This window comes from Diadema antillarum, unplaced genomic scaffold (assembly GCF_040938485.1).
Source record: "Diadema antillarum isolate AM-2024a unplaced genomic scaffold, OU_Dant_1.0 seq00000094_RagTag, whole genome shotgun sequence".
NCBI lineage: Eukaryota > Metazoa > Echinodermata > Echinoidea > Diadematoida > Diadematidae > Diadema > Diadema antillarum.
The window spans coordinates 668,859-693,852 of record NW_027271183.1 but is presented as its reverse complement, the minus strand read 5'-3'; the positions used below and the strand labels follow the sequence as shown (position 1 = coordinate 693,852).

The 24,994-nt window shown below is 39.4% G+C and overlaps 2 protein-coding genes across 2 annotated transcripts in view; one reads left to right on the top strand and one right to left on the bottom strand.

The window, feature by feature from the left end:
* Positions 1–3,849: 3,849 nt before the first annotated feature.
* LOC139726640 (actin-related protein 5-like) lies at positions 3,850–20,304 on the bottom strand. The gene is made up of 16 exons (XM_071637630.1): positions 20,295–20,304; positions 19,883–19,996; positions 18,863–19,168; positions 17,590–17,688; positions 16,789–16,982; positions 16,095–16,211; positions 15,145–15,237; positions 14,164–14,241; positions 13,465–13,587; positions 12,602–12,853; positions 8,647–8,746; positions 7,957–8,018; positions 6,849–6,943; positions 5,724–5,925; positions 5,365–5,476; positions 3,850–4,031 (listed from the first exon to the last, which is right to left on the bottom strand). Exons 1-16 carry the CDS (start codon positions 20,302–20,304, stop codon positions 3,853–3,855), a joined length of 2,136 nt encoding a protein of 711 aa, XP_071493731.1. The 3' UTR covers positions 3,850–3,852.
* Positions 20,305–20,575: 271 nt separating this feature from the next.
* Positions 20,576–24,994, top strand: part of LOC139726639 (uncharacterized) — an 80,335-nt gene continuing 75,916 nt past the window's right edge. Inside the window, exon 1 of the mRNA XM_071637629.1 lies at positions 20,576–20,729. The gene's annotated coding sequence lies outside the window, so the exon portion shown is untranslated. The remainder of the gene's footprint in view (positions 20,730–24,994) is intronic.

Sequence of the window (24,994 nt, the reverse complement as noted above, 5' to 3'; positions counted from 1 at the left end):
CTCTGCGCACCTGCACTGACCGCTCACTGGTAGTGCGGACGCACGTGGATGCATGGCAACGCATTACTCTCATGGACTCGTGTTAGCTACAATGTATGTAGTGTGGCGTGGTAGGGTAGGACGCCCTACATTGATACAGGTTTACTCGAATGTGGTTTGTGACAGTCATTCGGATTCCGCCACACGGCATGGGAGAAATGAGATGTTTATCTGAATTTTAAATACCCTCATGACAAAATACGAACGATCACGCTTCCTACATAATTTAAATGTTGATAACTCTCGCTGTACATCAACATTTATCAAGTGGCATAACTATACACAGCCCAGTCGTAGTAAAAATCACATTCGTGCGCTTCTATACTCTTTGGTAAAAACACGGCGTCCGATCGGGCTAACATGCCAATGACCTTGATCAGGGCTCCACACTAACTTTCTGGTGGCCCGAAAAAAAAATCAAGAAAAACTTAAGAAAAACTACATCGGTCCTACTACAAAGAAAAACAAATATCAAATATTACTGAAGTGCGTCATGTCGAAAATAAATGAATAGAACATTCAATCATCTTACTGTTCTGAGTTCTAAGATTTAGCAAATAGGCTTATAGATTATTATGAATGTTATTGCAATTTACTTTCGAACATAAAAGCAAACATCAGACATTTAGTTTATGGGTGCTGTTCGTTATTCCGATGGTTTGCTATTCCGAAGGTTCGTTAATCCAAAACACACAAAGTCTCCCTAGGATGATACCTAGAGGTTCGTTAATCCGAAAATGAGAACGGGTTCTTTAATGTGGACATTAATTGTGGCATTATTCCGAAGGTTCGTTATTCCGAAGAATAGTTAATCAGAAAATGAAATTCGGAACAACGCCGGGAACCTTGGGAATAACGAATCTTCGTACCGAAGAGCCTTCAACGAACCTTCGGAATAACGAGCTGTAATCTATTTAATCATCGTACCGAGTTGAATATTATTGTTATTCATTTCCAAACGTCAAAGGGATCATTCGACATTTCTTGTAGCATCTTCCGGAGCTGAATGTTATGGCTATTTAATTTCGAACGGAAAAGCAAACATCCGGCATATATTTTATCATCGTACGGAGTTGAATACTATATTGTTATTCATTCCGTACGTCAAAGCAATTAAACATGAAACGTTAATTTTACCATCGAATGCATCTAAATGTTACTGTTATTCATTTCGAAATTTAAAAGCAAACATCCGAAAGTTATCTTAGCCATGTACGGAGCAGAATATTACTGCTATTCACTTTCCAACGTAAAAGCAATCATCATGACATTATTTTTATTTTAACATCTTCCGGAGCCGAATGTTATTGCTATCTACTTTCGAAAGTAAAAGCAAGCATCCGACATTTTAATCATCGTACGGAGTTGAATATTATTGTTTTTCATCTCCGAACGTGAAAGTAATCATTCGACATTTACTTTAGCATCATCAGGAGCTGAATGTTATTGTTATTTACTTTCGAACGTAAAGGCAAATATTATATCCGGCATTTATTTTATCATCGTACGGAGTTGAAAGTTATCATTATCCCTTACCGAAAGTCAAAGCAACCATTCGACATTATTTTATTTCAGCATCTTCCGGAGCCGAATGTTATCCTTATTCATTTCCGAACGCAAAATAAAATACTAGTATCTGACATTAATTTCAGCACCGTACGGAGCTGAATCTTACCGTTATTCATTTTCAAAAGTATGAGCAAAGATCCGACGATCATTTTTGTATCATACGGAGTCGAATATTACCGTTATTCATTGCCAAAATTGAAAGCAAACATCTGACATTTATTTCAGCATCTTCCGGAGCTGAATGTTATTGTTATTGACTTTCGAACGTAAAAGCAAATATCCGGCATTTATTTTGTCATCGTACGGAGTTGAAAATTATTGTTATTTATTTCCGAAAGTCAAAGCAAATATTCGACATTATTTTATTTCAGCATCTTCCGGAGCCGAATGTTATCTTTATTCATTTCCGAACGCAAAATCAAATACTAGTATCTGACGTTAATTTCAGCACCGTACGGAGCTGAATCTTACCGTTATTCATTTCCAAAAGTACAATGTATGAGCAAAGATCCGACATTCATTATTGTATCATACGGAGTCGAATATTACCGTTATTCATTGCCAAAAATAAAGCAAACATCTGACATTAATTTTAGCATCTTACGGAGCCGATTGTTACCGCTGTTTATTTCCAAAAGTAAAGGCAAACATCTGACCTTTTTCGGTGGCCCGATCGGGCCATCAAAATCTTCATTTCTGAAATTTTGGACCACCTGGCCACCGTTAGTGTCGAGCCCTGCCTTTGATACATCGGAATATTCGGAAAGTCATTTTCAGTACCATTGATGTTCTAGACATTTTCGTTACGGCGACAGGAACGGATTACAAACTCCATCGAAGTGAAATTTGGAGTGGAAATCGATGCAGATTAAGGGAGAGTATACAGATGTTTTGAGTGAGGCAGGGTGTTTACTGTTTCTCCGATTTTACTGAGTTCACGCTTTACGTTGACATTGCGTTCACGGAGGTCTTATAAAACGTTTTTACGTAAAATACAAATGATTTTGTTGCACATTTTACCATGTAATTTGCGACGGAAAATAAGCGATCGATTAGATGCATGTTTTCAGAATATACCTAGAGTCTGATCATGCACTTTCGCTAAAGTTTATATCTTTTTTTTTTCCGTCCTCACTGTGTGCACTTCGCAGTCGAAGCGATTATCGTGTGCCCGGGCGGCAAAGCGCGATGAACTGAGGGAATTCAAAACAATGTAGTAATCTAACGGTAAGCCATGGTAGTAATCTAATCCACGCGACTATAGAAATTTGCGGACGGCTTGCTGCGCTATAACAAAAGCTTTCGAGAGTCCGATCAAGACACCCTCGCCAGAACTGTGCTTTTGTTCCGATTGTTACATTTTCTAAAGAGGGCGAACAAAGATCTATTAACATGACAAAGGGGCTACCTCATTATCTACCTCATCGATTTCACAGCGATATCACAATAAAACCACGACTTTTTCACGACGAAAGCACAACCATAGGACGACTAAATCACGGTGTAAGGACGGCGTTTTCACTGTCAAAGCATCGCGAATAGTGTTGGTAGTGATACATGTAATTGAACTGGGCGTGCCATGCCTTAAAGGTAAAAAACAGTTTCTTTACGCCTGCAAAAACTGTAAATATTTGCTCTAAAATGGACACATATGCATAAGAAATTTGTGAAATAATGCTGTGATAACATGATTTCAGTTGGGTGACGATGAAAAAGTATGCAATTGTGATGTCATTTTGAGCGTGACTATGGTAAGCCATAGTCATATGCGTATCTCTGAGCGGTCGTTAGTACCGGTCATTAGTAGGCAGTCAATGGTAAGAACTAATGCCCACTGGGCATGTAAGGCAAAATTAAAGACATGTCACATGATTGCTCTCAACCAAACATTTGATTAGGATCCATATAAACATTTTATAAAGCAAAATGATCTCATCCTCGACAGGTTGAATGAGTGAATACCCTTCCATAATGGGACTCCCATAATGCCTTGCGAATGAGAACAACCACATACCAACGTCCTTGCATGTTATTTGCTTGCACTGATGCGCTTCCTGTTCTGGGCAGAGTTGCTTGAATATCTGGATCTAGCAAAGAGTCCAAATCCTGATGATGTCATACCACAGCAGTCGATTGTTTGCATGAAAAAAGAAGAAGAAGAAAACAGGCACAAGATAACAGCCTCCAAGTCTTCCTGCACAAACTTTAGCAACAGGTCGCACAGTGAGCCGGATGGGGCATCGGTCACCTCCTGTTGCCCACGATGACGCCGGGGGCGGAGAAGGACCTGTTGGAGGCGTGGTGCTCCTTCAAGTAGTCGCCGCCCTTCTCCTCATACTCCGCCCGAGAGACGAACAGCGACTGGTTAGCCGGCTCGGTCGCCCATTTTGCCGCCCCAAGCCAGGCGTCGAGTGATGGATTTCCTGATTGGATGTTACACAAGATATAAGATGATGCAGTCGCTACTGTCTAAAGTCTCTGGCACAAATCTTGTCACCTTTGTTATTGTATCCCGAAGATATTGCATCCCTTTATCATTCAAAATAATGATTTTACAAAACTAAAGGTCAAGAACATATACATCAATGGAGTTCAACCACATATCCTTCATACTGGTTAGTCAAACCTTGAACACTGCTTGGATAAACATGTGATAGCGAATCATTTGAAAATCCTTTGACTACATCTCTCGACTCACAACCTCCCACCATAGCATTTTAACACCTGTGAATGGACATTACCTACAATTGTATACAATGTCAAGTGATTTCTCATGGATTTTATAGAAGTGTTGAATTATGTGTTAACCGCACAAAGTGGAGATTGGACATATCTGTCACACATACTACAAGCAGACAAAGCTATGCTAAGTGTGCTACATGTGTTTTGAAATGGACGGAAATGTGACATGCAATTCATAGTGTGTGAATTTCTGATATATTAGTTAAACAGAATTAATAAAGTGCAAGATGGGACAGACACATTTTGGATCTCTGCTCTCCTCTCCTCACACTAGAATAATATAAGGGGAGATCTTTGACAACAAGCAAACAACAGCCAAAGCCTCATAATGACACTTTTAAACTCAATAAACATTGCAGGATGAACTGATACATTGACTGAGTGCTACAGACAGCACATTTACTGGTATGCGTGCCCCGTTATTTCATTTTCATTCTGACCCTCACTTAATTCTTCAAAAGTGCAGGGGTAATCAGTTAATCACAATTACAACTCTGTACAACTTACAAGGATGGTATACTCTATAGTATTGGTTAAGATGAGGATTCAGCTTTAACTTTTTGCGAGACACTTAAGAAGCCACTTTATGAAATGTTACGGAGCATTCAATTCTAAGCGGAATTTAAAGCTTATTTGATGAAAATCGGGTTTGAAATGGCTGAGAGATCCAAAATCAACGTAAAACAAAGCAATCCTGATAAAAGGTGCATCCCACCTTTTATTGGGATCGCTCTGTTTTTGATATCTCAGGCATTTCAAAACCATATTTCACCAAATAAACTTTGAATTACTCATAGAATTATATACTTTTTCATATTTCATAGGAGGTTTCTCCTTATTTCGCAAAAAAATGTTGGTAACCCAAAGCCCCATCTCAACCGTAACTATACCATTCCTTTGACATGATAAAGCTGCAACTTGCCGTAAATGTAACAAGTATAAGCTGAAGGGATATGAAGATGACAGACAGTGACAGGAGAAGGGGACGAGGTGGACCGTGAATTTTAGACGTACCTGCTCGCCGGACCTTGAAGGAGGACTGGAAAGGCCTCATGGCGCGAAGCTCTGTTTCTATTCTCTCCACCATGTTGTGGAAGTTCAAGTTGCCCCCAGTGAGAAACACATTCTGCATCATGGATACAAAACAAAACAATTGTATCAGTTTCATTTCATTTAATATTTCAATTCATGTATTGATTTCTGCATCCTCTTCATGACGAAAATTTAACAAAGAAAGTACAGGCATATAAAAAATGGGATAATATCAAAGATACATTTCTAATTTGTGATACATAGAGTATCATATGGGCCTATTGTAATTAATGAGCTGCCGCTCTTACCTGAACCAGTTTGTCCTGGGCTGCCGCTCTTACCTGAACCAGTTTGTCCTGGACTTCCGGTTCGTACAGCCTCAGGACATGCTCCATGGTCTCCCCAAGTCCACCCTGCTCCAGCCCCATGATGCTTGGCTGGAATAGGATCTCAGGGCCCCTGATTCTCTCCACGCCAAGCACCACCTGGTAGTACTCGGCCAGGTCAAAGGTCATACGCAGGCCAACGGGTGACCGGTTCTCTCTGCAGTGGTATGGGAGGGGAAGGTGGATGCTTTTAGATTTCAGGCAGAACTGATTCCACGAAACTAATGGATCACATACAATCCAAAGAGAAAGAATGATTAATTCAATACCGGTACCTCATCAGTTTTTGTCAAGCAGTGGGGTAGTTTTAATCTGCGGAATGTGCCAAGCGATACATGTCAATAGGTGTGGATGCTCAAATGGTGCGTTTACAACAAATCTACCTACACATGTATATAGCCAGAAGCTTCATCTTCACTGCTGTTTTCATTAACTCCAAAAGCTAAGATAGATATAGGTAAGTGGAAACTGAGCTTACATTCAATAGCCCAACTCTTTCACATCTGAACAGTGATTTCAATCTTCTTAATTATGCTTTTAATTATACTTAATTATGAACATATTTTGTCCTGAAGTGATTTGACATAATGTTACTTTTTCACGCATGTTATATCAATCCTTCTTAAAGGCCACTGCAAACAGTACAGGGAGACAATAGCAATACGGTTCTGGTTTGTTTCCCTCCACTACACAAAGGCCATACACATACAAGTACAGTGGACTCCCATTATAACGAAGTCCTCGGGACCGGCAATTTTCTTTCGTTATATCAAAATTTCGTTATAACCGAATAAATAAACAATAAAAATACATAAAGTGGATAACGGTACGGCCCGAATTTTTACTTCGTTATAACCGTGTTCATTATAACGGGAGTGCACTGTATATATCACGTCCAGTGAAATAGAAATAACTTAATACAGCAATGCATTCTTTGAATACATAATATAGAGTAGCAATACAAATGGCTTATTGCTCCATCAGCAATCACAAAGGGCCAATGATTATGCCTACACCAAAGACAATGTCTTATGTCTATGTCACAGTTGATACACCGACTGGGCCATGAGTATGACATACTTGTTTACTTCCTGGTCAAAGACAGATAAGATTTTGTCCAGCTCAGACAGATTTTCCTGCTCAGCCTCAAAACTGAAACCCTCGGCGTCATCCTCCTGAAAGATACAAGTTAGTAACACATACATCAAACTCTCCAATCAAAAAGTCTTTCCATTTATTTACACAAATCTCTATTGCGTTTCCATCATCCATGATATCGATCACAAACTCGAAGATGATGTATAATATGTCATATTTTGCTGCATTCTATAAAAGCATATTTTAGCAGTCTAGTCTCTGACCCGAGGGATCCATCTTTTAGGAGTAAAAAAAAAAAAAAGAATCCCTGAAGAGAAGGTTCCAAAGATATCAAAGCATGGACACAAATGCAACAGAACTGAAATCACAAAACTGCAGAGCCCATATGAAAATTTGAGTATGGGTGCATAGTTTTATGTCGTCTTTCTTTGATTTTTGTTAAAAAGAAAAATTTCCCCATTGAGGTGTAACCATCTAAAATCTCTGCCCACGTAGAATTCAAAATGTTTTCTTCTCTTCCTTGAAGGTTTGCAATAAGATTATATAGATATAATTTTGTTAACTACAACTTTGTTCACGTTGATCCTATAATTGGGGTGTCTGATTTCAGCATACAGTTACGATCCTCAGTGACTTTAGCCCCTTGAAGACTAGTCCTGTGTATACTGTAAAACGAGGAATGTTCACGTGCATTTTAATTTCGCGAATTTCGCGAGCGCCAAGATTCGCGAAATTAAAATGCACGCGAAATTTCTTATCTACACTACATGCATTGAACGCAAGTGGCAATTTGCGAAAATTTCTTGCCACGAAAAAGGCCGTCGGCTCCAAATCGCGAAAATTTTGTGCCGCGAATATATCATGTTTTACAGTACTCGGGCATGCATCTATGGGAATTTCATGTTTTCGCAAAATCAGCCTGTTCTCAACAGGTTAAGAGCAATGAGGTGGAATAAAGTGCTCCAGAGCTGATGGGAACTGGGTGTGAATAATTCACGAGACAAAATGACAACAATAAGTACTGGATTATGGTTGCACAAAATGTGAAATTGATTGCATGCACTAGAAGCAGCAAGACAGGAAGACAAACCATTGCTTGAATGTATGCCCACTCGGAGCCCTGATCGGCAGATGTCCCTTCATCCGTGTCCCCTGTGAGGGAAAGGATGAAATTAAACAGCCCGTAGAAGGTCATGACCTCTAATACTCACAAGGCACTGTGGGAGGTTAAGCCAAATACCAGGTTCATCATAATTTAAGGTGATGATTAAGTAATTCACAATATTTTGTAATTTGTACACACAGACAAATGTATGGACAACTGAATATTATGTAACTGAAGGACTAATCAAATATCTAAATTGCAAATTTTACTTGTATTATTTGATGAGTGTCATTGTAATAGAAATGCCAACTAGATAGATTTTTCTTCTTCTTCTTCTTCTTCTTTTTTTTTTGGAGGGGGGTTCTTAAAACTCAGGGGAGTAACAAGGAATTGTTTAAATATGGCACCATGAAAACAGAGTACATTATCTTTACCATTTAGAGGATAATGAGCTTGACTATACAAAATCACTTGAAATGTATAGTGATTTTTTATATGTATATTTATGTCATTTAGATTCAGTACTCAAAATAGATCTATTTTCTCTATTACCTCTCAAATTTTCAATTCTGAATTTCTTTCAATCCTTCGATAGTCCATATTACCATAAGCAACTCAAGACATTCGATTGGAAAGACGTGTCTCTGACAACACAGACTACTGCTGCCATCGTACCTTCCTGGTCCGTATCCATGGTATCCGCATCCTTGGGCTCCTGGAGGCCCAGGAGGCTCTCCTTGATGTGTTGCCACTGGGCATGGCATGTTCCAAGCTCCTACGGGACAGAAAGGGAGAGTGAAAGAGAAGACAGACAAGGAAGGGTGACAGATAGACAGAAAATCAGACAGATATAAGACACAGACATCAATAAAGGGGGGGGGGGGAGTGAAAAGTGGTAGAAGGGGAAAAAGAGAAATAAAGGGGTGGTGAGTTGGCTCAGGTCGGTAGCGCATCTGCCTTACGATCACGCGGCCCGGGTTCGAACCCGAGTCTGGACTGAGCAATGTTGTGTGTAAGCATACCGTCCCCTCTAACAAGAGGCAAAACACTCTGTCCCTCGGATAGAACATAAAATGGAGGTCCCATGTATGAGAGAGTCACAACTCATGCACGTAAAAGATCCCGCTTCATTCATCCATCGCAAAGAGCAGGGTGTTTAACCCGGTGAAGTTGTCCCACCTCACATCTAACTGGACCCCATGGAAGACCAGCTTAACGTAGCTGAATATGGGCTATCCAGCCATCTTCTTAGAGGGAAATGAGCAAACATAAAGAAATACGTAGCTTTTATCTCACAAATTTGCAGCTGTTTTCAGTATCTATGGAGTTCATAAAAGTTGTGAAATTGTCTAATACTGCTTTCAGAGTACATGGGTATTTGTATGCAGTCAGCAATCCACATCCAAATCAAACATGTTGTCTTAAATCTCTCTTACATTCAAAGGAAACCCTTATCAGAGAAAGCTGGTGCATTCAAATTCCTACTGCGTTAAAAGAATAATAGACCATAATCACCATAAAAAAAGATGTTCATAGAATCATTAAAAACAAGGAAAAGTAGAAATTACGCGGTGCGTAATATATGTCCCCGCCGGAAGTAGCATTTAGTAGCAAAATGTACAATATAGGTAAAAAGATGAAGGTCAAAGGTCAAAGAAGTCAAAGGTCAAAATTCTATGTAGAAGTTTTGAAGCCCTCACCTAGTGCCATCACATAAAGCAAACGGAATCGAAATCGGGTTAGAAATGGCGAAGGAGTAGCATTTTGTAGCCAATGTACAATATAGGTAAAAAAAATCAAGGTCAAAGGTCAAAGAAGTCAAAGGTCAAAATTCTGTGTAGAAGTTTTGAAGCCCTCACCTAGTGCCATCACTTAAAGCAAACGGAATTGAAATCGGGTTACAAATGGCAAAGGAGTAGCATTTTGTAGCAAAATGTACAATATAGGTAAAAAATCAAGGTCAAAGGTCAAAGAAGTCAAAGGTCAAAATTCTGTGTAGAAGTTTTGAAGCCCTCACCTAGTGCCATCACATAAAGCAAACGGAATCAAAATCGGGTTAGAAATGGCGAAGGAGTAGCATTTTGTAGGCAATGTACAATATAGGTCAAAAATCAAGGTCAAAGGTCAAAGAAGTCAAAGGTCAAAATTCTGTGTAGAAGTTTTGAAGCCCTCACCTAGTGCCATCATATAAAGCAAACGGAATCAAAATCGGGTTAGAAATGGCGAAGGAGTAGCATTTTGAAGCAAAATGTACAATATAGGTCAAAGGTCAAGGTCAAAGGTCACAATTGAAATTCTGTATAGAAGTTTCAAAGCTCCCATGTAGTGCTATCATATAAAGCAAACAGAATCAAAATCGGGTTAGAAATGGCGAAGGAGTAGCATTTTGAACATTTTGATCACACACGGACGCACACACGGACGGACACACGGACGGACACACACACGTACGGAGCCCGTTTCATAGTCCCCTGCTCGAACTCGTTCGGCGGGGACAAAAAAAATCAGTGAAAAACAAGGAAAAGTAGAAATTACGCAGTGCGTAACATATGTCCCCGCCGGAAGTAGCATTTTGTAACAAAATGTGCAATATAGGTAAAAAATCAAGGTCAAAGGTCAAAGAAGTCAAAGGTCAAAATTCTGTGTAGAAGTTTTGAAGCCCTCACCTAGTGCCATCACATAAAGCAAATGGAATCGAAATTGGGTTAGAAATGGCGAAGGAGTAGCATTTTGTAGCCAATGTACAATATAGGTCAAAAATCAAGGTCAAAGGTCAAAGAAGACAAAGGTCAAAATTCTGTGTAGAAGTTTTGAAGCCCTCACCTAGTGCTATCACATAAAGCAAACGGAATCGAAATCGGGTTAGAAATGGCGAAGGAGTAGTATTCTGTAGCAAAATGCACAATATAGGTCAAAAATCAAGGTCAAAGGTCAAAGAAGTCAAAGGTCAAAATTCTGTGTAGAAGTTTTGAAGCCCTCAACTAGTGCCATCATATAAAGCAAACGGAATCGAAATCGGGTTAAAAATGGCGAAGGAGTAGCATTTCGTAGCAAAATGTACAATATAGGTCAAAAAGCAAGGTCAAAGGTCAAAGAAGTCAAAGGTCAAAATTCTGTGTAGAAGTTTTGAAGCCCTCACCTAGTGCCATCACATAAAGCAAACAGAATCGAAATTGGGTTAGAAATGGCGAAGGAGTAGCATTTTGTAGCAAAATGTACAATATAGGTCAAAAAATCAAGGTCAAAGGTCAAAGAAGTCAAAGGTCAAAATTCTGTGTAGAAGTTTTGAAGCCCTCACCTAGTGCCATCACATAAAGCAAACGGAATCGAAATCGGGTTAGAAATGGCGAAGGAGTAGCATTTTGTAGCAAAATGTACAATACAGGTCAAAAATCAAGGTCAAAGGTCAAAGAAGTCAAAGGTCAAAATTCTGTGTAGAAGTTTTGAAGCCCTCACCTAGTGCCATCACATAAAGCAAACGGAATCGAAATCAGGTTAGAAATGGCGAAGGAGTAGCATTTTGTAGCAAAATGTACAATATAGGTCAAAGGTCAAGGTCAAAGGTCACGACTGAAATTCTGTGTAGAAGTTTCAAAGCTCCCATGTAGTGCTATCATATAAAGCAAACAGAATCAAAATTGGCTCATAAATGACAGAGAAGTAGCAAATTGAAGATTTTGATCACACACGGACGCACACACGGACACACGGACACACGGACACACGGACGGACGGACGGACGGACGGACGGACGGACACACGGACACACACACGTACGGAGCCCGTTTCATAGTCCCCTGCTCGAACTCGTTCGGCGGGGACAAAAAAAGGTGAATCTAAATTCGTATATAGAGGATGTTTGTGTCCAATTCCTGGCTGGTGGGAACTCATTTGATATCCAATTAAGATGTTTTTCCCAAAGAGTACCCTCTTCGCGGGGCAGGGGTGGGGAGACCATTAAAATGCTATTTTTTAATGCGTGAGAAAGGTATTTGTCCATCTTGACCTCAATATCCAACCCGATGCCCCCCTCCCCTCCTGATGTATCCTCTCTTTATTAGGCCATCTTCATCAATATGATCCTGTCTGTAAACAGACTTTTAACAAGATGATGCTATAGACAGAACCCCCTGCCATCCTGACAATCAGAGAGACATAATTGCCATGACGACCGTGAGCAAATGCACAGAGCTGCACTTTTATAACATTGAAAAAAAAAAACACCAATTATCGTGATGTACAGTATGTAGCATTAGGCAATTTATTGAATACAACAGCAACTACAACAAGGAAATGGACTTCAGGGATCTAGAATAACTGCAATAACAACACAATGAATGATGGCACCTACAATGGTGAACTGACTGTACACACAAACACTTATGATGATGATGATGGTGATGATGATAATGATGATGATAACTTTTTTTCGTAATCACTATTATCTTGTTTTCGGCATTCCAATTAATAAAGTGCCAAAAAAACTGTTGATAGGTGGCCAAAGTGTCTTAGCGATGCTATATCAGTTTGTTGTTTTCTGGGTGGATGGACAACCCCCCCCTCCCCCTCCCCTGACACACACCTGGATGGGTGAAGAGCTAACATGCTCCCCTATCACCCAACCCCTTACCTCTTTCTGCTCCTTCAGCTGCTCCGTCCATCTCTTCAGTCCGCCCTCCTTGGGGCTCCCCTGGCCCACCAGCCTGGTGCCTTCCTGCAGGAGCCCGTCGATCTCCTGCTGGACCCAGCGGGCCCGCAGGCTGTTCTGGTGGAAGGCCTCCACCAGCTCTTGCCGCCGTACGGCGTTCCGCTCCGCCTGGCTCAGGAGCTCCTGGTCAGATCCAAGGAGGTCGAGGCTGGGCCACACATTGACCGACATCGGCTGGGCAAACATTTGATAAGCCAGTTCAGAGTTAGCTCATGTGCTTCATGTGCTTCTGAATGATTAAATGACTGCATATTTTTGCCAGAGACGAGAAAGCGATCATTCAGTCTGGGCCTTGCTGCGTACAGACATTTTCAGTTCAATGTGAGTTACAACAATTACAGCAACAACAGTAGCAGCAAATAAAAGTGTCAACAGCTGACTGGTTTCCACTTATCTGTTGCCATGGTTACTAGCTGCCCTGATTGTTACTTGTGGTATTCTAAAAGTGTGGAATAAAATGGGGCTCTGATTCTTGGCAAATGCAAATGAGAGTTAAATGCCAGGACTAAATCCCTCCAATCCACTGAAATGAACAAGGCACCAGAATACTGTATGTGCCATATATCTAGCTAGTCTAAATTTTCACGAATTGGGATTTCCCGACGATTTCACAAGTGGTTAAATTCACACTCGTGGAGTACAGTACTGAACGGAGAAATTATGCATGTCAAATGCATATCAGGGATCAGAGGCAATATTTTCACATGTCTTTATCTTCACGAATAGCACATGACCGTGAAGTCAAAATCAAAACCTTGTGAAATCTTCGACATATTTGACAGTACCTGATCCACGATGCTCTCCCTGCCACCGAGATTGACCTTTGCCCTCTGGATGGAAGCATTGAGCATGCCTATATAACCCTTCAGATCGTCCAGAGAGTTGAGACCTAAGGTCCTCAGCATTTTCTACAAGGAAGAGGGGCAAACACTGATGCTTCATCAATTTGTGTTTTCTTTATTAATTTCATCACATTGCTACTTAAATGGTGGAAGCATTCATCTACTGACACTTTTACACTTAAAAGGAAAATACATCTTGTTTCCATTTAGTACCTTCTCAATACATTCATTGAAATTACTGTCCACCTAAGAAGTACTAATGTGCCTCTATCAGTTCACGTTCTCCAATATCTTATGACCAAAATCACTCGTCTGGCGTATTGTTTCGACAGCTTAGAATTTCTGTCATTACATCTGACAAAAAAAACCCCAACAATCAAAACAAATCAAAACAAAACAAATACCCTTTGGGATTACATCAACTGTTAATAGTGCCTGTTAATGAACTTTCATCAACACATGATTACACTCACCGATACACACATGCATTTATGCATGTGCACATGTCTATCACATGCAGCAAAATCAAGAAAAGGCCACAAACCTGTCTATAATGGCCACCTGTCTATAATAAAGTACACTGTTTTTCCTACATCCCTCAAGTGGTCATTTTAAGACAGGTTTGACTGTAATTGCACTGACCTTCTGCGTGCCGTTGCTGTCTTCTGCTGTGTTTTGAATGTTGACCAGGGAACGCAGCTTGTCCTCTGCCCCTGTTAACTGGTGACATTAGATTAGTGGAGAGTTATGCAGACAGCTGAGAACATTCTCCTCCCCCTACATCTAGTAATGTTTTACTACTGCCAACATGAATTGATATTTCCCAAACCCAGACCTCCACACCTTTCTGACTGAAAAATGGGGATGATTTGCTCAAAGGTAGGACAGAAAGAGCAGTTCCCATAGGAGTGTGTAGTAACATTATCAAGAAAAATAGAAAACTCCTATCAAAACAAGAGCTGGGAATGGTCAAAATTCAGATTCTTTCCTCAAAAGTCAGAGTGGTTGTAGGGTCTGCAAATCTACACAGTTTCTAACAATCTTTTTAACATTCAGAAGCTAGATTTAGGTTTAAACAGAAAATATAATCCGAGAATCACCGCTTTGTCCTGCAGATAGCATTTTGCTGAAGAAATTCATACAGGTATTAAAACTTCCTTTTACCACCACACCCTACACTGTGTACCTGTTCAAAAGCATGCAATAATAATTCCAAGGCATTACAATGAATATCTATTCCAAGAACATATTGTTATTTCACAAGGTAGTACATATAAACACATTACGGCACAAAATGTCTATCATTGTACCCACATGATACTATACAAAATGGAATACTGCACTACAGTCCTGCAGCAACAATGTATGTGTTTATCTACCATTTACAGATGTATCTCTTTCTCTGGAATTTACATTTTACAGATGCGGAACCAGAATGTCCAAATGCAAAAGGCAACATATACCGACTAATCGCTCAATTTATTGCAATGCAAATATTCTAGTACAATGAAAGAAAAAAAAAAGAAGTTATATAAGACATAATAGAAAATGGAAGCAAAACAAAAAGCTCCATCAAGAAACAAAAACACAAACACTTAATGCACACATATCAAGCCATCCAACCTTTTCTTGTCTCCACTTCTTATTCAGATCCTGGAGCCTGCTGATGCATTGCCGTCTCCTCTCCTTCGTGTTGCCTACAGACCAGCCAGGTAACTGTTTCACAAACATTAAGATGTTGTGAATGAGAGAGAGAGAGAAAGTTCTTCACCATCCTAGAAATGCTTACAGTGGTAAAAACCAACATCAAGTTGAAAAGACATGTTATACCAATTGCACTATTGACATACTTTTGTATCATTTGTTGTTGTTTTTATGTAAGAAGTGCCGAATGTTTCACGGCCATATTACAAATTTTTATGTAACAAGTTTTTCACTGTAATTCAGCCCTTGGCTTTGACTCATTTTCAATCAGTAACATCATAATAGTTAGGAATGAGAATTATTGTCATCATCATCGTTACTTTCATCATCATCACCATTTAGGTGAAGACACTTTGGCAAAGTGGACATTAGAGACTCTTGGCTTCATTGAAGGTCACAAGTTAAAGTCCTGTCAAGTGCCTAAGTCCTTGGACAAAATATGTTTATCCACAGTGTCCCTCTTCACCCAAGTGTTTACATGGGGCACCTGGCAATGCTACGGTAATGATGATGGCCGTGCCCTCTGGAAGAGCAGTGGGAACACTGTAGAGACTACCCTGGATAAACGAGACCACATCCTCATCAGCACCATCATCATCATCGTCGTCGTCATCATCATCATCATCATCATCATCATCATCACAGTCATTGTCCTCGATTTCATTGCTATCACAATCATCCTCATCACCATCGTCATCATCATCATCATTGATATCATATCTCCTGCTGTAGAAAGTGGGTCATTAGATGGGTGTCTCTTGACAGGCATTATGTAAATCATTCAGTACTAACAAAAAGAATCATATAAACAAACAAACAAACAATCAGTCCGCTGTTTATATGTTGGGAGCAGTTAACACTGTCCTTACAGGTGTGTATGGCAACTGCATTCTGTGGGCGTGCTTGTCAAAGTAGTCCTGGGATTTCCAGTCCTCAAACTCTGACCATGGGTCAACAGCTGTGTAGGAATGTTCCATCAACAGCTCCTGTGAAAAGAGAAAAGCAGTAACATTCAAAAACAACAATACAGATACACATACACATACATGTAGAAACATAGCTAATGGCCAATGCTAATTCAGGTCACAGTTCTGTGTCTTAAATTTATATTCTTACTGAATAGTGCAATGGCATTGCAACAATAGAGCAGTGCTCACACAGAATGGAATATCCTAAGTAAGAAACTCACATTGTTATTGCTTCTTCTCTCATTATCATCATCTAGTAATGATTACTGTTCATGTAGGTTTATTGCTGTGAGTGTCAAAATCATGATGATATTCAGCATTATTTTCTGTGCTTACTGTTTCACCCCCAAGTTCATCCTCTCCTTTATTCCTTCAATGATGACACAAGAAGAGTATTTCCAGTCATATAACTAGATTACACTTCACACCAATTTCGATTAATGTGGTACATGGATACAAGAGGGGGCAGGGCATAGGGGGAAGACTGCATGGCTAGATATACGACATACAGTGTAATGGACGTAATGTGGGCCCAAAAGAGCAGATAGTGCGACCAACCCAGAGCAGTTTGGTGCTACCAATCCAGAGCACTAACCTCTGCGCGACTGAGGTTGAGATGTGACTGGTGCGCCGGATACTTGAGCTGCAGCAGTCGCAGCAGGTAGCTGGTCAGGTGACTGCCACCGATGTTCAGCCGCCTGCAGTTGGCTGCGTCCAGCTGACCGTTGATGACCGGTAGGACATGGGTCGTTTGGAATCCAGACGACAGAATGAGACTGCACGAGCTCGCTTTAAAGAAATTGACAAAGCAAGAAAATATGTCATCTAAGGTGCTAGGGACTTGATGGATAATTTTCTTCAATCTCAATGCAATTTTGCAACACTTTTAAGATTCACATTATTTGATCATCACTCATGTGAATAAAGAGTTTGTATGTATGTATGCTTACAAAACACATTTTTACTTTTGTTTTAAATGTGTGTCTCTAAAATATAGAATTTCAAAATTTCCTAGGGGCAGTCAGTACAATTCAAAAGAGAACTCCGTTTGAAATTCAGCAAGATTACTGGGACAGCTTAGCGGCTTGCATACTTGCTATCAAAAACAAAAGTTACCAAGCTAAACAAAGTAATTCCTCCGTCTAATCATTCAAAGTACAACCTTGAACACATATAATGTTAATGTAAATTAAAGCAAGAATTTGTTTCAGTAATTGTCTATAGAACAAAGCCTTTGTTATGCACGGAAATTCCTGATTCTTTCGTCACCAAGCTTTACAATCATGTAACACATTTCATTTGAGAAGACAAAATGTAGTAGCACGCAAGGAAAAGAAGATGAAAAAGAAGAAAACACGGCAAGAAATGTGATTAAAATTGTACCAGGGTATCTTACCAGATTGCTCTGGACAGTTGTAGTAGAGACTGAAGAGACTGTCGATCCCATACGCCAAGCTTGGGATTTGGTAGCACTCAAAGAGTAGTTCTGACATGGCTGGATGGCAGAAATACACACAAAAAAGATTTAACCATTTGCTGACAGGAGCTGGGCATGCCATGCACTAACTCTACAGGGAACTGCTATACCCTGGATACAAATTATGGTTCATGTAATGACCCTACTTGTACATCACAAAGCCCACAAAAAAGTTACATAGGTTGGCCTTCCCATACCCTTGAATATATGCACTTTGGTTATCTTGGCTGAATTGGAATTTTCAGTCTTCTCTGAACGATGTACCCAATTTTCTATCTCAGATCAAAGTTCTGAAGCATGGAAGTATGTAGTATCTTCTAAGCTTTTGTCAATTCTTTTTTTTTTCTCTCTGACAGTCCCCAGCTAGATTTTTCAAATTTCTGTCCATAACGTATGTGAAAGTGGGATTCGGGACCATGGTCAGCAGTATCTTTGATAGTTGGACATAATACTGAATAAGATATTGAGAATAATAAGTCCTGTCAATCCCTTTGCAATGCTGTACAAACTGTCGACTACAAATTGACGATCTTGCTAGAGTATTCTCTGCAAATGGCTGAAACGGCAGGGCCATCAACCCACAAAACGCCCTCTTTTGTGTGAACAAACAGACACATGATAAAGATCATGTTTTTGGTCAATAATCTTTCCCCTTTGTGTCCAACTGTTTTCCCTTAAATATATCACTGCAAGGTTTGACATTGGAACAAAACAAATCTCTTATGTGACAGAGTTTTTATGTTTTTCATTTTCATTTTAAGTTAAAAAAGGAAATCTGGAGAAATTTTTGTGTCAAGGTCCATGAGAGATGAAATTCCTTCATCCAATTCGCACATTTTGTGGGTGCACCTAACATCAACATTTTGTGAAAATCAAGAAAAATTACAATTCACATTTTAAAAATAAAACCTCCACCATTCTACTAGATCTATTAAAGGCGTCATGAAAATAGCGTGGAATGGCACTCTTATTTCAGATTAAATGAAGGTTTTTGTTTTTGTTTTGTTTTGTTTTTTCCATGAGTGTTCAGTGAATTCAACCAGAGCTTATATCTCGACCAAAAATATTATCAGCAGGTAGAACAGAAGATACGGTACATACAAAATGACATTTAAATATGTGTGTTTCTGACCAATATAAATATCATTTCAATGTGTACAGAATATGAAGCTGAGAAGAATGGTAGACCCACTCTGTCGGCAAATGTTTGGATTGCAAGGAGCCTCCGTCATGATGATGGGATGCTGAACGGCGCCCTCGGAGTCTATCCCGAGACGCTGGAATGTGTGGTCCAGGATCTGTTCTTGCGCGTCATAGTGAGTCACCACGTCGCGGTCAAACTGCGTCTTTAGCAGCCACCGCACCGTTTCAATGTTGGGAATGTCATTGCCGATCTGCGCCTCTGAGTCCTTCTTGCCACGCTGACGAGCAATCACGTTGCGGAATGAAAGCCGAGGACTAGATTCACAGGCCCATCCAGCTCGACTGTAACAGGATCCTTGAGGATAAAGTAAAAAGAGAGAAAGAGAGAGAGAGAGAAAAAAAAATTATTTTTCAAGAAAAAAAATATAACTGGTTACAAGAAATGGTGTACCATTTTGATAGCATTATCTTTTCTGTTGGTACTCATACTAGATACTGAATATATTTATGTATGAATACATACACCACAAAGACCCCTTTCTTTTTATAAATAAAGTTACAGTTCATGAGTTCCATCAACAAAGCTAAATCGCCATTCAGGGCCTACAAAATCTGAACGTTTGTGTAGATACTGTATGGTTTTATTATGCAGACAAGTGCTAATGTGTAAAAGAAAATGTTCACAATTCATCATCTCTTTTCAACACAACACTAAAAAATGGCATGTTTTGACTACAAGCCAAAAAAGAAAAGACTTCTAGTAGTAAACAAAAAATTAAAAAGGTGAAGAAGAAAGAGCAAAAAGAAAAGAGGAAAGCCATCACAAATCATTTTCCCTTCTCATTTATTATTGCAAAACTTGAAAGTGGTTTCGTTTGGGAAGCTTGATTTCAACTCTGGGGCACATCATTAGACAATACTCTGAAGATATTCTGATGGTCAGCAAAGAAAGTATCACTACATTACATGTATGGCTGAACAGTTTGGCTTCACAATAGTTGCCACCACCATTACGCTATTAGTATTAATTATTATTACATGGACAAGGGTACGGAAGAAAGCACATTACCATTATCGATAATGAGAGGAAGACCCTTGGATTTCAAGTCTTGGCTGTAGCTGTGTGCAGAAGCAGGAGTCAACTTCAGATAGTTATCCTTGAAGGGAAATATGTTGTCGGCCCCTAAAATGGAAAAACACGGCAGTGATGAACAAAATACATTAGGCAAGAGTAATGTGACAACAACATTCATACGAGACCTTAAAATAAGTACGAAATAATAAACATGTGGGACTACAATTACCCGAAGCGGTCACCACGAAGACGAGTGCCAACTTGTGGACTTTGAGTGATAATACGCCTCTGGGCAAACACATACTGAAGGTCATAGACCAGACTTGTTCGCGACAGATTTGTTCACAGCATAAAAGTTTAAAAAGAAAATATCCTACAAGAATTATTTCCACATTTTCTTACTTACCAGCACTCATGATGACCGACGTACTTTTTCTGTAAGCAACAGTAAAGTATGGCAAGCGAAATGGCACACGCGCGTGTAGATGCGAGGTATGGAACGCCATACGCTCAAAATGATATTCTTGTGACTTTTCCACCCATTTCCAGGCCATCCACACACGAATCAACTGATGTCTCTTTGCTTCTGCGTGCTTGCGCTCCTGATCCTCGCGCTGTGATCGTACTAGCAATGCATGCATGCAGTTTGCAGTGCTGGTGGAACACGGCACTCCCGATTCACAATCGCTATGCGCACAGAATTCTGGGCTGACTGGATGTGAAATTAGCCAACACAATTTGTCTTTTCTACCGACTTGTACTTCTTACACTTTTAGATTGTAAGAGCGTTTCTTTGAGAAGGTTTTCTCCAATGATTTCATTGTCGTAAATGGGATTGAAGGTGAGTAATTTAGCCAAAAGATGTCGAGAGTCGAGCTACGAAGGGCTTCCATTCATGACACTTAAGACAGTGTCACTACAGGCAGTGACGCCATTTGATAGTGGAGCGTAAATAAAACATGTCATACTCATGATAATCATGCAATTTTAAGACTGGGGCTAATGTGACTGTTTTAAGCCCATTCGAAGTAGACATGTTATTTTAGTCGGTCGTGTGATTTAAATGAATAAATGTCCGGTTTGCCAGTCAAAAACGTGTGCATAGGCCATAGTATAGCTTTTAATGAGTGGTATGATGATGATTGTGGTGGTGTATTGTTCGTCGTGCAACGCAGGTATACACGTTCACACCTACTCACTAATTAATAAAGGTCGAATATAGAAAATGAAGACATTGAGGCACTCCGAGCGTACATTGTAGAGGGGAAGGTTTTATTGGACGCTCTGCACGGAGGCGAGTTGTCTGAGCAAGTCGCTCATGATGAAATTGTAACACACTCTGCATTTTTACACAAAGAGCAGTCGGTATTTATACATGTAGAACAGCAGAGAGGTGACTCACCTCTCTGGTATCAGACAGTGAAACAAACAAGTGGTCAGTGTTGACAAGCGGTTACCTTGGAATTGTTTTGAAGAGAACCAGCGGGGAGGATAAATGAGAGAGGAGGAGAGAGAGTGGGAAAGACGGAGAAATCGGAGCAGAGAGAGAGAGATTGTGGAGGAGAGAGAAACAGAGAAAAGTTGAGCTGCTACACAAGCTCATAACATGTTATGTTGATAGCCAGTGCAGTGTGTAGTGTTGGACAGAACAGATCCCGTTATCCTGGATACTAACTACCACAAAGACATGAATTTAATAAAAAGAAGAAGAACTTTAAAGAAGCTGGAGTGTAAGAAGAAGAACGTGCTGAAGAACAGAAGTGAAAATGTCAGGACAAAATTGTAAATATAGCGACCCCACAACATGTACGTGTTACTGCATGCAACGAGCCAACAGGGTTACTGCAGAGCTACCAAGTCTCACGCATTCTGCGTGAGACTCAAGCATTTAGGGTCTGTCTCACGATCTCATGCATCTGGTGAAGTCTGCAATTTGGGCCAAAAATAAGGAGCATATAGCTCAAAGGATTAAAGTGATAGTTGCAATTGACGGTATATTTCCCTTTTGCCTTTCAAAATTGCACCAGATCGCATCATTAAGAGCTAATAATTTAAAATGCATAGTTCCCTATCATGGGAGGGGGACACCCCCTCGTTCGCGCGCGCATGCGCGCGAGCGCCGAGATGCCGAGTCATAAAAATCTCACTCATAAAAGTTTTTTGAACTTGGCATCTCTGGTTACTGTAATGTTACTGGTAAAAGTGGATATTTTCACGTGACTAATTTTTTGCGCTTGGCCAGGTGAGAAGAGTTTCGCATGTTTTTAATTCCGCGGAATCAAGACATCACGCACAAGAACATATTAGTCCATGGGCCAGGCCAGATGTTGGTACCATCTGAGGTGGCAAAACCTTTTTGGTGTCATTTTGTTTGTCGGGCATAGATATGCTTATCAAGCTATGATAGCATTTCCAAATGAGTAGCTTAGTCACAATAAATGAATTTTGAACCAATTTGGTCTCGTTGCTATATCCCTATACTTCTGAATCGAAACTAACCGCTATACAAAGAAGAGCACTGTCTTCTATGTTCACAGGTGTTCTGTTGTAAACGCGGCGCACTTCGTCTTTATTCAAGGCAGCGAAGGGAATATTCAAAGGTTATGATGTCCACAGCGCTTAGTCTGATATTCAAGACGGCGAAGGGAATATCCAAAGCTGATGATACAGTGTATATCCCTTTCTCTAAAAACAACAACAATAAAAAAGCAATTCCTAGTGAATTTTACTGTATTTTTCAATTATTTGTCATTTTCCGGTGCAAACGCGACGGTGAAAACGCTAATACCACGCCAATATCACTTTATTTCCATCCAACAATGAAAGATAATGCAAAAACAATGTACCGGTACACTACAATGCATTATAATAAACAGTGTTGTAAATGGACAGAGGGATTTTTGTTTAAAACTGTGTATTTGTTGAGAGGGTAGTATAAAAACAGTATAGATAATCCCTTTTATTAGGAACTTTAGATATGATAACGGTACATTGTTCTGGTTAAAGACTAAGCGCACCGCCGGACAGCTGTGGACATCATAACCTTTTGGATATTCCCTTCGCTGCCTTGAATAAAGGCTAAGCGCACCACGTTTATACAAAAAACGCTAAGCGCACCACGTTGATACAAAAAACATTCAAGAAAACTTTTCAATGTTCGGTAGGCAACTGGAAAGAACAATCTATTATGCATAAATTGAGAATGGGAAATATTTCTTTAAATTATGATTTGTTTAGATTGAATATGCATGAAAATGGAATTTGTCCGAACTGTCCACAAATGTTTGAAACAATCACCCATTTTTTATGTGAATGTCCAAAGTATATAATAGAAAGAAGTATGTTATTAGCAGAAATAGATATCACTGATGTGCGCCATATTTTGCAGTTTGTAGGAAGTACTAACTTAAAGCATATGCATGCTTTCGTTCAGTATGTCCAGAGGACAAGAAGATTCACTCTAACACAAAATTTTGTTAGATATTAAGTACTAGTATATGTTTGATTTAATCATTCTGCACATTGCACACCGCCCAGATGTTTGCTTTATATCTTAGCGTTGTTTTGTTTTTTAATTAATGTAAATTTGTGATAAAATTCGTGTTGAATATCCCGATTAATCACGAGCATCGGTCGAGCCCCTCTCGTGTATTGGAGTGGCCTAGGCAGGCGGACAGCCAATCACGGCCCCTCCTTGCTGAGAAGTCTGCTCAAGGTACCGAGCCGGACTGGCCAGAAAATACGATCGTCGATTGGGCAGCTCGAACCGAGGCCAGTGAGCGAGATTTCATTTTGATATAATGTATTATTTTGAATTATTTATCGATAAAATGAAAATAATATAGGGTAAAATTTGAAAAATTTAAAGTGATTTTATGAATATTGATTTGGTGTAAATATTCCTAGAGGAATGATAAACGCCAAATAAATTCAAATAACAACAACAACAACAACAGAACACCTGTGGACATACCGAAGACGGTGCTCTTCCTTGTATAGCGGCTAGCTTCGATTCAGAAGTATAGGTCAATAGCACAATCAGGGTATGCAATTGTGTAACAGGGCAAAGATGAAAAAACTTGGTGAAAATGCTTTTTTTGTTGTTTGTTGTAGCTGAGTGTTCAAATTTTCATTTCATGTAAAGAACGAGTCAAAATTTTGTGTTAAACTGCGCATAAATTAGCATTTAAATTAGGGGTGTCGAATTACATTGAAATGACTAATATATTGGAAAAATTCATTTAAAAAAAGGAGAATGTTTTTTTCATCTGATAATGCTGTTAGATATTCCTGATAAATATCTCTTTCATTCACCACCAGCACATAGCCATGACATATCACAAAATATGAATGAATTTCATATTTTCACTTCTCGAAATGGATGATCAATTTTGTAGGCATTATTTTGAATTCAAATAAAACCACTTTTACATATTTTATCATATTTCACTTTTGCCAAAGAGTGAAGAGGCGAAACTTTCAGGAATAGGTAACAGACATATAGTGGCCATTATTACAAATTTTTATGAAATTAGGGCTGGTACTTTGGAAGATATTATATTTTTCATCAAAAAATTATCTGTACAGTTTGACCTTGAATGTGCGCACAGTGTTTAGATCAATTCTCATATTTGTAAACACAGATAGAAGAATGAATGTGAGATTTATGATGACTTGAGTTGATATCCAAGCTGTAACAGTCAAACAATGACATATTAAGCCAAAATACTATGTTTTTGCTTATGATATCTTTAGAAATTGAACAAGCGTTGAAATTGAACACTGAACACTTATCATATGACCTTCATGCAGTATACCATGGGCGTGTATCGCACTTATTTATGCTCAGCAATTTGTAAAAATATAAAAAAATAAGTTCCTATTGCTCAAATTTGCTAAAATTTTCACACAATAGATTTCTACATATGTACAATTCGTGGTTAAAAAAACAAGGATATTCAATAAGGGGAAAAGAGTCTTTAAAGTAGTCAAATAAGGATATACCTCACTGAAAATACTGAAAAACGGCTGCACTTATTTTACTCAGCATTTGAAAATGGCTCAAAACTCAAAACTGGCTGAACATTTACTGGCAAACAGCGCACC